This window comes from Monodelphis domestica, chromosome 8 (assembly GCF_027887165.1).
Source record: "Monodelphis domestica isolate mMonDom1 chromosome 8, mMonDom1.pri, whole genome shotgun sequence".
NCBI classification, from domain to species: domain Eukaryota; kingdom Metazoa; phylum Chordata; class Mammalia; order Didelphimorphia; family Didelphidae; genus Monodelphis; species Monodelphis domestica.
This window is the reverse complement of record NC_077234.1, coordinates 32,206,716-32,221,070: the sequence shown is the minus strand read 5'-3', so window position 1 is coordinate 32,221,070 and position 14,355 is coordinate 32,206,716. Positions and strand designations below refer to the sequence as shown.

Here is a 14,355-nt window from a genome sequence, read left to right as displayed (position 1 = left end):
ACCCAGCCGTTACTCTGGTTTGAGGAAAATCTATAGCCTGGTAGAGCCCGAGGGCTGAATGGGGTAACCACTGCTTGGTCTCCTCTGCCCTCTGAAAATTGTCTGACCATAAAACACAGAAACTGACCTCCATTCTTTCAGACCAAGTAGAGCTCCCTGCCATGGCCTCAGTCAGCGCCTCTGTGATTAAGTCTCCGACAGACCCTCCTCATGCCTCCGTCCCTCCTCCTCCGCTGTTGCTTCCAGCCGCTGCCACAAGGACTAACAGCACATCTCTGCCCAGCAGTGTGCCCAACATGGAGAACAAGCCTCCACAGGCTATTGTTAAGCCACAGATCTTGACTCATGTTATTGAGGGCTTTGTGATTCAAGAGGGCTTGGAGCCATTCCCTGTAAGTGCCCGATAAATTTATGGTTTGTTTGTTTTTTAAGTAGAAATAAGAGGAAATTTATCCAAATTAACTAAACTCTTTTTTTTTTTCTTATTCTACTTTAAGGTACCTGAAATGATAGTTAAGATGTGTTCATGTTCTAAGCAAAGTAGATTCCTAAACACTAGCACTTTGATGAGAATCTGGGTGTGAATATTCCTCCCCTGGGTTTAGCACAGATAATTACTTTGAAAATAGTGCTTTGGATTTGTAATTCCCATGTAACAAGTAGTTTTCTCAGGATTCCTGTCATATTTCAATCCCAACTTTAAGTCAAAGAAACTCTTAAAGAAAAATGACCTAAAAGTATTCCCCCATCCTCTTGTCATGGGATTTCTGAAGTCTTGAGTTAAGACTAGTTCAAGTTTGAATATGTCAAGATCGAGTTCTGTTACTTAGGTTTTTAGGGCTTCTCCCTCTTTCTTTTGTCATGAGCCTATCAGGCTATCTGGGGAAGGGGAATAGATCCCTTTTTAGAATTATGTTTGTTTGTTTTTTAATTCATAACTGAAGGAAATCCTAAATTTTAGTTAGAGGTTAGTGAAGATAAGTCATTTTTTTTCCCCATCCAAGTTCACAGACCACTCCCTCCCTCCCTCCCTCCCCAGATTTATCCAACAACCCCTGGGTAGCCCATGAACCCTGATTTAGAGGATGAAACTACAAAGGGAGGGTTCCAAGCACAGACTGATGCAAGCTGGAAGGGCCTCAAGAGGCTGTCTAGTCCAGACTCTCATTTTGTAAATGAGGAAACTGAGGCCTGGAGAAAAGGAATGACAGAGGTGAGATTTGAATCCAAGTCTTTTGATTCCAAATCCAGGGCTCATTCTTCATATTGTTCCCCTGCTTCAAATTCCTGGTTTTCAGAATTCTCACAAGTGAAAATCTTCCATCATGGTAGCTGTCTACCATGTCTTCACTTTACTTCTAATTTTAAGATAGGTTTTATTACTCTTGGATCTATCAAAATTCTTAACAAACAGAATATATACCTTTTTTTTTTGGCTTTTTGTCTGTTTACAATTAAATAAATGAATACTGAGGCTTAAACTTCCCTAACAGCCTTTCAACTCACTCCCTCTGGGCCTCAGTCAGGATTCTTTATCCATCCCCAGTGGCATTTTGGCTTGGGAATCATGCCTTTTGTATTGACATTCTTTGTCTCACTCCTTTGATTTTTTGGTTTTAGCTGCATAAGAGTTTTTCCCTATAATACTGTACCACAGTTTATTTTACCTTTCACCCATTATTAAACATATGGGTTAGTGTTTTTGTAATTACAGATGTTGCTGCCATATAAAACCGTTGAACACATAGTTCCTTTTTCCTTTTTGTTTTTTGATAACATTCAAATTATATTCCCAACATTGAATCTCTTAGGTCAAATTTTTTGACTTTTACTTCTTACTGCCAGTTTGTTTTCTCAAAAAATCGTACTACTTTACAGTTCATTCAGTAGGTTATTATACTTATTTTTCCAGCACATTTTGGAGTTATATTTGCCAATTTGATTGGTGTGAGATAAGAGTAGGATAAAGATCAAAAATGTAAAAAAAAAATAGATAAGTTTTCATTTTACTTCAGACACTTAGAAGCTAGTTTGACAAGCCTGGGCAAGTCACTTAATCTCTACCTGCCTCAGTTTCCTCATCTGTAAAATGGAATGGACTTTGTCCTTCCTTGGAATGGAGTAATTTTCTGTTCCATCCATATACCACCATTTTGTTCAACTATCACCTAGTTCATAGTGTATACTCTTTATGTTTGCTGTTATAGATAATTGTGCTATAAATATTTTTGTGCCTATTTGACCTTTTTTTTCCCTGTCCTTAGTCTCAGGGTATAAATGTAGAGGTGAGATCTCTGGATCAAAGGATAGGAACAATTAACTTTTGTCATAAAATTTGGGGGAATTATTTGACCAAAAATATTTTACTTCTTTCTTCCTTATGTTAGGTAAGTCGTTCATCTCTGTTGGTAGAACAGCCTGTGAAAAAAAGGCCCCTTTTGGATAGCCCAGTCCTGAGTGGCATGTGTGTTCAAGCAGAGCTCCAGAATACTACAAAGCATGCTGATAATTCATCAGATACTGAGATGGAAGAAATAGCTCCTGAAGGTTAGTAGCTTGCATTTTGATTAAGCTCCATGGTTTTTTTGATGCTTGGGATTGCTTATCTTGTCCATTCCAGCTCAGATCTGTGTTGTGGCTTTGAAGAATCTGAGCTTTCATCAGTGAGGGTACTCTGTTCATCATTACAAAGAATATCCTCCTTTTTAATTTGTGTCTGTATGGTCCCATAGATCCTCAACAGAGACTTTCCTTTTGTCATTTTAGACTCTCTAGGCTTCTTGTGTCTCTTTCTAAATTAATACCAGCATACATGGTGGGCACAAACAGATCATAGTTACTAGATGACCTGTATACTGGGAGTGACATACAGCATTTTGTCTTACTGGCTGAAGTCACTGTTTTTTGTTTTTTTTTTCAGTTTCTCCTGGAGAATTATCAGTTTGTTGTTCTGCATCTATGTATGAATTGCCATTTTCTGCCATTCAAGACTTAGTATTTTCCTCCTTTACAAATTTTAGAAATTCACATGCTCCCAAAAATGTTATTTTGTTTCTTGTTAATATTGTGTTAGTTTGATTATCTACGTGAATTGGAAATTTAGTGAATATTGTTGGAAACCTTGACTTACAAATTCTTGTTATGGACCTAGTTTAAGATATTCTTATTTCAAACATGCCTGCTTTGGGCCAAGTACAACACGTTAGTTAAGGAAGTTTTTCTTTTGAAATTTGAAGAATAGAAAAAAAAAGTGTGATGAAACAATTTGAGATCTAACATACTCTAAGTGTCCTTTCTGAGCCTGCAGTAACTACTGTATGTATCCAAACATTTTCCTGTTACATTGTGTTTCTGACATGCCTTCTTGTGTACACAAATAAGAAAAGAAATTATTGATTTTTTTAATCATTTTTGCTCATTGTATTTGTGGCAAAATAGGATTATGGTAGGTGTGTAGTAGTGTCATTGAGAAAGAAGGATCCTTTATTCAAGATGCCTGAGGTGTGGGTACAAGTGTTCAAACCCACTCAAGTTGATAATGGAGGGATATTTACTTAGAAACATACATAGCATGTGAGTCAATTCTAAGTCATTTTTATAAATAAAAATCCATCTCTATATTTCTATAATCCTAGCCCTTGTGTCTTTGTGACTTCAGAGAAATGAAAAATACGTGGTTATCACAAAGCAATTGGGAACTCCTTATCTCCAGTGAGGCAGGTCTACCTTAGGCTCATGGGGTCATCTACTTCCAGAAGCAGTAGGGAGGTATTCTTAGTAAGCTGAACATCATGTTGGTCAAAATTGTTCAAATGTCAGGGAATGAATTTTAAGACTTAGCTCCTCTCAGAAATTGAGCTCTGAAGGGGCAGCTGGACTTAGTGGACTGAGAGCCAGGCTCAGAAATGAGAAGTCCTGGGTTCAAGTCTGGTCTCAGACACTATCTAGCTGTGTGACCCTGGGCAAATCACTTAGCCCCCATTGCCTAGCCCTTACCACTCTTCTGCCTTAGAACCAATACACAGTATTGACTCCAAGATGGAAGGTAAGGGTTAAAAAAAAGAAAAGAAATTGAGCCCTGGCTTCCTTTTCATGTAAGGACACTCACCTGGGTGGCCCTTCCTTTCTTCGTCTGTGAATGAGTGCGTTGGGCTGGATGCTGTCTCTATCAAAGAGGCATGCACTCCCTGCCCCTGTTCCTTGGGTTCCTTTGAATGGATTCTTCATAACCTGGTGCGATGCCAAGAACCAGCCAAGAACCTCCTGGTCTGGGCAGAACATCTTTCATATCGCCGGTGAACACTGATGGGGGAGCTGTCCAACCACTTGGCTTGATGCCAGTGCTCACACTGCTGAACAGATGAACAGATTTCATTCCGAAGCTGCGACTTGACGTAGTCTTGGTGATTTCGATGTGCAGCATGTGCGTGTGACACCTTGTCTGAGCAAGTCGTCTATTCTTCCTTTTGCTCTTCTGAATGAAGAAAAAGATACTGGGTGAGCCCCAGGAGTGTTCACTGGCATGATGAGAGCTGTGCTGCCTAATGTCCAAACAGGAGAAGCCCCCATTGTATGAACGACCCTCTCCAGATGCAGTTTTATAATAATATAATAAAAACCCCATTAACCAGCAGCTTTGAGATCCCAGAGTGCTTTCTTCCCAACAGTGTGGGAGAATGGCAGTTTAGGGGATGCCGTCTTCATTTGCAGGTGGCACGGCTGAGGGTTAGAGGAGTGGCCGGTCTGTGGCTTCACAGACTTGACCTTCCGCTGTTCAGCTGCCCTGTGCTGACTTGTCTTAATTACATTACACCTCGGATGGAGGACAAAGCCTTGTGGAAAACCGTAGCGGTATGATTATGGAGAATCTAGTTTAACTCTGTTCCCTGAAACATAGCAGATAGAAACCTGTCCAGCCTAGACCGTGCAGCTTAGAACGGGCAGTCTGCTGAGCCTTTATTAAGTATCTTGGGAGAGACCCTGCCGATGGGCCGCAAGGAAGAGATCGGCTGTCAATGGCCCCAGGCCAATCATTCCTTCAGGAGCAGGAGCATGTTCCTGGGGTGCTAAGTGAAGGCCACGATCTCAGAAGAATTAAAACGATCAACAGCTGAAGCATGCTATTAGCATGTCAGTGCTCCAGGGGCTGAAGTGTTGAAGACTGACTAGATCTGGAAGCGGCCTTCAAGACCCTTAATCCAAACACTTCATTATATAGGACAGACAATGGAGGCTCCAAGAGGTTAAGGAATTTGTCCATGGTCACACAAGTAGAAAGGAGCAGAGTCAGGGCTCAACAGAACATACTTTCAAATCCTCAAGTTTCAAACTCTGTTCTCTCTACTTCCATATCACCCCAACATTAGGGATATGTGTGTATGGACCACAGTGGAAGGGAGCTGGGCAGCCTGAGAAATAGGAAGGAACAAAGAGAATCTTGAGTTTGTCAAGTAGAACATTTATGGGATATTTATTAGGAAACATGAACAAAAATTATATTGGATGGGGTATAGAGGGATTGTGATCCATATCAGTCACTGGAAGAGTACCCTTACCAATGAAAACTCTGGTTCTCTCACATTGTCATAGCTCGTACTGGCAGGCATACAGGCCCACTTCAGATCTGCTGCTACTGTCTTAGGTTTCAGCCTTGAGGTTTTAACTAGGCATGAAAGGAGGAATATATGTCTTAAATTTAGATTAAGTCCTTCTTTCCTTGACTTTGTTATAAAAAGCCTCTTGTAACCTCCCCTTCAACAGCTTTTTTTTTTTCAGTAGTCAGCAGGCTCCATCAGTGGTCAAGCTTGTTGATGTTACAATGTGTTGTATCTTGTATTTTTGAAGTGTAATTTTTTTAGTTTATTTTACTTTGTCTTGCTAGTTAACTACTATGAGTTGTAAAATGACATGTCTTTTCCTTTTTTTTTTACTCCTAAGGTAACTTGAAAGATGTTATTTTTAAAATGTCAAAACTGTCAACTGATTTTTCCCTTTCCCATCTCCCTTTTTAAAAAATTAGAGTTTGGTAATCACAAGTTCTATTTTAAACTGTCACTGTATGCTATGGTGAACCAAGATTTTGGGAACAAAGGACCTTTAATAGTGGTCCACTTGGTCACAGTGGAGATTAGAGAAAGTTAATTTGACCTTTATATTACCCTAAGTTAGTGATGGTGGTTGAGAAGGATGCAGTGGAGGTTGACTTTCAGGTACAAGTCTCTGAGGTACCTGGTCATCTTCCCAGCTGAGGAGGAAACTGTACCAACCTGTCCACCTGAGAGCAGAACAAGGACCTGATTTGGGTCCTCTATAGTCTTGGGCAAAGTTCTTTCTCAGATTTAATAATTGAAGAAAAATAAAATTTTCATTACTATTAGAACAGCAAGTTTTACATGAACCTTAAAATAGTTTCTAGTATAATTTTCTTTTGGTTTGTTCATCCATAATAATGTGTTTCTTGGAACTACATGTGGTTGCACAATATTCTTTTAGCCATTCTTGCTGTCTTTCATTTGCATTAATATTTTACCATCTGTCTCACCAGTGACACCATGATGGAAGTGCCTGGCAAGCTTCTTAATGAGAACATATCATCCCTATCACTACATTTCAGGCTCCTTAATATCATCTTAAAATATCTAAATGAAAGTCTGTCTTTATACAGAGCTTTGTTAATATGGACAACATAGAATAGAGCCCATTTGGCATTCACAAAAAAAAACAAACTGTTAACCAAAGGAATAATCTTACTGCAAGTTTGTGTGGTTGATGAATTTGAACATTCAAACAAAGTGGAAAACATTTTAGCATTTGGACTGTTTGTAATGGACCAGTTTACTAAATGATGTCCATTGAATGCTTAAGTGTGTACCTGCCTTAGTATTACATACTTTGTAGAACACAAAAAATTCATTCATTGGATTGAAGGCAAATGGGATATACAGAACTTTGCCTTTCAATTCCTCAAGCATTTATTAAGTGCCTACTCTACATGTGATTCAGCATGTTATTTATTCACTGGTCATATGAAAACAAAAGTGAAAAATTGTTTCTTATGAAGTGGTGAATAGATTGTGCAACTTGGAGGCCAGAAGCCCTGGATTCAGATACTGACAAATAGGGCTGTAGTGAGGCTCAAATGAGATCATGAATATAAAGCCCTTTGTAAATGTTCATTTTGGGGACATATAACAAACATAGAGTTGTTTAAATGATGATAAGCTGGAGCAGGATGCTCTTAATTGGGTTGGGATACTTGGGGAAGATGAGTCTTATGATAGGCCTTGAAGGATATCATTGGATTTGGTTTGGGGAGAAGAGTTACAGTAATTTTATTTTCTTTGTTAATAGCTTTTTTCTCCTGTCTTATGATACCTTAGTAAATTTGGCTAAATGTGCACTCTTAATATGCTTTCCAGAGTAGCCATAGTGGTGATCCTTTAAACATACAAAGGTGTATGTTTAAAAAACAAACCTTTATGGGTTTTATGTAGACTCTTGTGCATTAGCAAGAGGAAGAAGATGGTGTGGTTGGGCTATTGGCTGAGAAGCTCAGGGGCCACTAAGCTACATTCAAGGCAGCCTCAATTAGATGTTTTTTAAAAACACAGTTAAATATTTGGAATTTTTTCTTTTTTTTTTTTAGAGGGATTAGAGGAAATGGACAGTGAGTTGCTCAAGTGTGAATTTTGTGGGAAGATGGGATATGCTAATGAGTTCCTACGTTCAAAACGATTCTGCACTATGTCATGTGCCAAAAGGTATTTTTTTGGTCTTAATATTTACTGAAATATAAAATAAAAATCTACAAAAATATTGGTCTAATAACTAAACATGTTTTATACTGATGCAAGTGTAGAATAGGAGAATATTTAGAGGGAATCATAATGTAGACATTTTCTGGAGTGCCTTTAAACATTCAGATGTCAGATTGATACTTAGAAATGTCATATTTATATTCATAGTTTTTTATCAGATCTCATGTTGGAGTGGCAGCAGATAAGATGATCTACTATCATAAACTGATGATAAAATAGGTGCTTAGAAGTGCCATCTTCTGATGATTGACACCTTCCCCGTTCTAGTTCCTATAATCCAGACAATATTTATGAAGTCAACTAAGATCTGGAATGACATCTGGCTTAACTGTATTTTTCCAATATCTGTTTTAGCCTCTGTGCCAGAACCATATAATGTTTGTTTTTATAGTTGGTTTAAAAAATGCTAATTCTCCAAGTGAGGCAGCTATAACAGTTGGTTGCACTTATATCAAGAAGCCAGGGGGTGTTTTACTCATCATTATTCTTAATAATAATAAAGCATGGGGCATCTAGGTGGCTCAGTGAATTGAGAGACAAGCTTAGAGACAGGAAGTCCTGGATTCAAATTTGACCTCAGACACTTCTTAGCTGTGTGACCGTGGGCAAATCACTTAATCTCCATTGCTTAGTCTTTACCAGCCTTTCATCTTAGAACCAATACACAGTATTGATTCCTAAGATAGAAGGTAAAGGTTTAAAAAAAATAACAACAATTTTAGGCCCCCCCCCCAGTATTACTTTTTAAAAAATAATTAAATTAAAGGTAATTTTAGGTAGTCTTAGTTAAAAAACTTTAGTTCAGCTATGTATAAGTCTTGAATGGCATTGGAATTTAATAATGAACATGTAAATAGATGTCTATATCATTAAAGGGGGAGGAGTTTTCAGAATAATTGTTTTAAAAATTCAAGGCATTTACTCTGTAATTTACCTAGAATGTGAAACACTGTTTTGAGTATTTTACTTTAAATGAGATTGCTAAAAGTGCTTCAGCAAGTTTAAATATAAAACGGTATGAGCAAGTTAAATTAATATTGATCATGATCATCTTTAGAAAGAAGAGATAAAAGGATTTTTTAAAATTAAAAAAGTTCATTGAATACGATCAGTTTTCAAATGTCCTAATCTATTTTTTTCATATTTCTGTTTCTTTGATGTTTTAAGATATGGTTTTCCTAGTTGGCATTCACCACAAAAATAAAAAAGACATTGTAATCTTAGAATAATTTCAGAATGTTATTTAAGTATGTGGGGAATAAAGCAAGCCTCCTGCTTTTATGGCCTTTACACACATCTCCACCTGTTTGAGGTAAAAGATATTCATCCTTCCCATTCTCTCTCTACTCTCCTCCCCATAACTGCTGAGCCATCAAGATTATTCATAACATAATTTCATCCCTCTTTATTTCTTAGCCTTCTAAAGGGACAAGAGCCACCCTGGGGAAATTATGCAAAGTATAAGATAGAGGTGAAGAAAGTTTTTGTTATGTAGGGATCAGGGTTTATTCTAGTGACTTCAGAGACTTGGATGCATGGGCTAAAATAAAATCACCATTGGCTAATAAAGCCAAGGGTTGTGTCTCTCCGACCCCCCCCCCAATTTCTCTGTCCCTTAAAGTAAAGGTAAACATCTTTGGATACAAATACATTAATATTTTTTTATAGAGATAAGTAAAGAACAACAGAGCTCTGTAAGTATTTGGGGATGGACAGATTTAAAAAGTTAGAGGTCTAGTGTATATTTTCCTTTTGGGGGAAAATGCATGCTCTGTTTCTGTAATTGTTTTTCATTTCTGGTATTATTCTCACTCAAAAACATGAATGAGGAAAATTGTTTTTGTCTCTCCACATAATAATCCAATGAAATCCTTAGTGATTTCCAGTGGTCATGAAACTTTTCACTTCTGTATATTAAAGAATACTGTAGGCAATGCACTAAGCACTGATGAGTTTAATTAGAATTGAGTACAATCAACATTTTTCTCTTTCTTCCCATCACACTCCCCCATCCCTTAAAATAAAATAAAAGATTCTTTATTTACACACACACACACACACACATATATATATATATATATATATATATATATATATATATATATATATATATATATATATAGCCATGTGGAAAGAACTTGATTGATTGGGGGGGCCACTTGGGTGGCCCTTCACAGACTGAATCTGCTACTACTGGCCCCTCCCCCAGATATTGCTCTGATCTCCTGGTGGTGAAAACAAAAACAACTAGGGGTCCTTTTAAATTTACGTGAGGCTTTCTAATATGTATATTGGCATATCTTTTGGTAGAATGTAATTTTAAAGTATTTTAATTCTGTAAGTGAATGAAAAATATACTTGGTCATTTAAAAAAATGACTTATCTTTGCTTCTTTCAGTAGCTCATAACACCTGCACCAGAGCAGGAAGTGATGAAGCATTTGGCAGTTTTGAAGGCTTAAATTAATTTTTCACTTCCTAATTTTAGTCATATTTTGAAAAGTTTCTTAAGATTTATTTTGTATCCTTCTGCCCTAATTATTTAATGTTTGAAAGGAAATTATAATCTCATGATAATTACCTTAATCCCCTCTCTAAACCTTTTTATGATTTCCAGCTGAGTAAACCAAAATTTAATTATCAGCTAAACTACTATTACGTTACCCAATAGGAATTTCATTTTAATGGTTTTAGGGAAACCAAGAATTACCTTCTTGATAAAGGCTTTATTAGGGCGAGTTGTCTCATAATCTTACCAAGAACACAGGGAGCTCACGTAGAGTGAGAGGTCTCAGTATTTATTAAAAATAAATGATACTTAAGTACTAAAATTTATTTAATTTCCATCTCCTCTACTTGTATCAATGGATACATTTTGATTGCTTGGGTTTCTTAGGTACAATGTTAGCTGTTCCAAGAAGTTTGCACTTAGTCGTTGGAATCGGAAGCCTGATAACCAGAGTGTCGGGCATCGTGGCCGTCGTCCAAGTGGCCCTGATGGGACGGCACGAGAACATTTTCCTAGGCAGGTCTGTAGAAAATTCGCTTCCCTCTACAATACCCTTTTTAGATATGCAAAGAAAGTACAATGCTGTATTTTACTTGTACTGCATTTTCCAGCTTCCACTTACTTATCCATCTGCAGAAGAAGGCTTGGCTCCTCACGAAGAGCCTGTGCCGACTGCAATGACCACTCGCTTGCGCAGGCAGAGTGAGCGGGAGAGAGAGCGCGAGCTCCGGGAAGGCCGGCTCCGAAAGATGACCGACAGCAGTGACTTGCTCCCAGCGGTGCAGACAGAGCCATCCATATGGACAGTCGATGAAGTATGGGCCTTCATCCACTCTCTGCCTGGTAGGGTGTTCAGTCTTTTGATGGACATTTCTATTTTTTCTCACACAGATCACTCAGGAATCACATGAGACTTCCACACTGGTTGCCCAAGACATCAAGTGAAGTGCTTTGTGTTTGTGCTAATTGGTGGTCGCTATTTAAATGTGATTTGTTTCCTCTTGCTTATTCCCTCAGCACAACTGGGTATTTCCTCATACCTCCCCCCCAAGTCGATAGAAACTGACTAATCCTGCTCCTGCTGTGACCCCCCCCCAGCCGAGGAAGAAATACATTAAGGGGCTCTCCTCTCTTCAGTCTGATTTCTCTCGAGAGGTCAGTAGAGAGATTGAATCAGACACTCTTTCCTTTTTGCTCTTCTGTTTTTCTATTCTCCTCTCTCCTTATTTTCTTCCCTTCCCCCCATCTTTTTTGGGAAAAAAAATCATTTAAAAAATAAAGCAAAAAAAAAAGATTCCTTTTATATTTTTGAAATTCAATCAAGATCTTTTAGGCAACAAAATGGTTTTTATTTCTTTGAAAGAAAAAGCAAACTTGTTTATTCAAAGGAGCTAACTTCCAATTTTTTTTTTTTCAAATAAAGTGTGCTCCTGAAATTTTGAAATAAATTCTGTTTCACATGTTGTAGCAAATATGTGCTGTCCTTTCTTGTTTACATTTTTCCTACTCAACTTTCATTTGGGGTAGTAGTCTTTCCATCAACTTGTTTATTTTGCTTGTTCTCTCTTTCTCTTTCTCATTGCAACAATATTCTTCCTTACCTGTGAACTGGCTAGCTTATTCACTACAGAAACCTCTGCTTTGGCTGATGATGAGACGAGTTTTTCATCTGTTTGATCATTCATCTTGTCTCAGAGTATATGGCTCGCAAAATGAGCTCATTTCTTCCTGGTCTGCATTCTCTTTTGGGTTTCATAATAACAACATGTAAGTTTCTCTTGACACAAGCATTTTAGAAGACGAGTTCTCTTTGGGGTTCTGTGCTTGACAGAACCATTAAAATTTGTCCAGTAGTTAGTCTTTATAAAATACAACTGAGGCTTCAGGATCAGATATAGAATATATAAAATGTGGGGACAATGAGGTGGCTCAGTAAATAGAGAGCCATGCCTGGAGAGGGTAAGTCCTGAGTTTACAGCTAGCCTCAAACACTTCCTAGCTGTGTGACCCTGGACAAGTCACTTAACCCTAACTGGCTTAATCCTTACTGCTCTTCAGCATTGGAACCAATACTTAGCATCTATCTATTCTAAGACAGAAGGTTAGGGCTTTTTTTAAAAAATGAAAATATAAAATGTGGTAAGAAAAATAGCAGTGAATTCTTTGGGGAAAGTATTATTTTTATGTCTACCAGCTTGATAACATTCTGTAGAAACAATATTTTCCTTATCAAACTGAACTGACCAGCTTGTTCTAGAAAATAATTTTTTTTTCAGGTTTTACCCCCCTCAAGTAGACCATTGTAAAAGGAGAGGGAGATTGAAAAAAATAAACCCTTTACAAGGAAGTTAACATATTTTTTAATATGATCCCAAGAGTCTCACTAGCAGTGTATTGTGCCAAGCACTCAGATAGATGTTCATAACCAGATTTATGGAGGAGTATGGTCTCTTCATTGGATGCTGTTTTGATCTTCAGTAGAAGGTATTTCCAGTTTTAGACCAGTGTAGATGTTTTTCTTGTTGTTTTTGGTGTCAGTGTTGATTATCTGCCCATGAACACAATAGAAATCCTTCAGGATTGGGGTTTGGCTTTTGTCTTCCTCAGGAGTTGCCTCCCTCACACTGCTGATTGTGCCTAGGATCTGTTTCTGAAGGAACTGCTCATTTGAAGGATGGCTTGGCATCTTCCAAATGCTATTTGGTAGTTGCTCGAACAGCTAAGACAAGATTTTGTAGATTCTTCTTTCAATCTTATGCTCAGAAACTGGCTTTTGGAATGCTAGTTTGATCTGTGCATTCCAGTATTGGAGCAGGCTAGTCACTTGTATGGACCTAGGGTATTATTGCCATTATTTCCATGGGGGTCTGCCTATCATATACCAGGTATCCTGTATACCAGGACTGTTAGGCTGGCACCTTTAGGACAGTGAAAAATTGTCCATCTTGTTTCACTTGAAGGGAGTTAAAATTTCTTCTTATTGCTAATAATTCACAGTAATGATCTAATTGTATTGCCAGTTATTAGGAATTCATATTGGACTCCTGCCTGCTGTGAGAGGGGGATGTTTATAAGAGTTTCTGACTTTTTCAGGTAAATGACTTTCCATTTCCACTGTATCTTAGGGATTTGGTTAGAGTCTCTGGCAGCTTCCAGAGTGAGAGATCTCACCAAACAATACATTTTCTTATACTTCATGTGCTCTGTAGCTCATCCTGAGCTCACTTTGGAACTTCTTTCTGAACAGCAAAGCTCTTTCTGAAGGGCTGGCTATATCCCCATGAGGTTGTCTTAAAGGAAGACATTCTTTGTGGCCAGTAATAATTAATTTATTCTTGGAATTGAGACCATTCTGTTTCCCTTCTACAACCCCCCTGGTATTTGTTCCAACAGTTTTATCTTCTTTTATTCTCAGTATAAACCTTAGGGTATTAGTTTATGTGAACTGACCTCTTTATTCAGAGGAAAAGCAGAGGTCTTAAGGGACACGTTCTATGCCTTTCTGCCTACTGTGAATTGATTTAGTATATCTACTCAGGGCCATGATATAAATGATCTTTAAGTTTGTCCTCACTGACCCATTGGGTTGAAATGCATTGCTCCTCATTTTGATTCTTTCTTGGAAGACTCAAAAACCTGTTCGAAGCCTTGACCCACATCACATCATTTTGTAGCTGTGACTGTGACTATGTTAGTGATCATCATCATATTCAAGCATTCCTATTATAATGTGAATGGATAAGTAATCTCTCCCCCCCCCCCCCGCCCCCAGTTGATGACAGGATTTGGGGGAGATGAGGAGTAGGATTTTTTTAACTGATGTTCTTTATATTTCCCCTATAAACAATTGGCAGGATAGCTTCTGGCACATAAAAAAATTATTCCACTAATAGGAATCCATGTCAAGAAAGGTCATTGTTTTGTTCCTAACTTGCAGGTCCTTTTTCCAGCTTCTAGGGACTTAGAAGGCTGTATATATGAATGTAATCTGTATTTTGCATACACCACACATCAGCAAAGATTATTTTAA

General features: G+C 37.9%; 1 protein-coding gene across 4 annotated transcripts in view; it reads left to right on the top strand.

Moving 5' to 3' along the window:
• Positions 1-14,355, top strand: part of PHC3 (polyhomeotic homolog 3) — a 63,607-nt gene that overhangs the window by 38,279 nt on the left and 10,973 nt on the right. For 2 of the 4 annotated variants that reach the window (XM_007502237.2, XM_003341874.3), the window contains exons 10-14: positions 142-392; positions 2,388-2,547; positions 7,646-7,760; positions 10,713-10,845; positions 10,937-11,168. In XM_007502237.2, coding sequence (XP_007502299.1) covers positions 142-392; positions 2,388-2,547; positions 7,646-7,760; positions 10,713-10,845; positions 10,937-11,168 — 891 coding nt within the window. Of the gene's footprint in view, positions 1-141; positions 393-2,387; positions 2,548-7,645; positions 7,761-10,712; positions 10,846-10,936; positions 11,169-11,342; positions 11,481-14,355 lie in introns of those variants that run through there. The other 2 variants (XR_008913904.1, XM_007502238.3) reach the window with 2 other exon arrangements.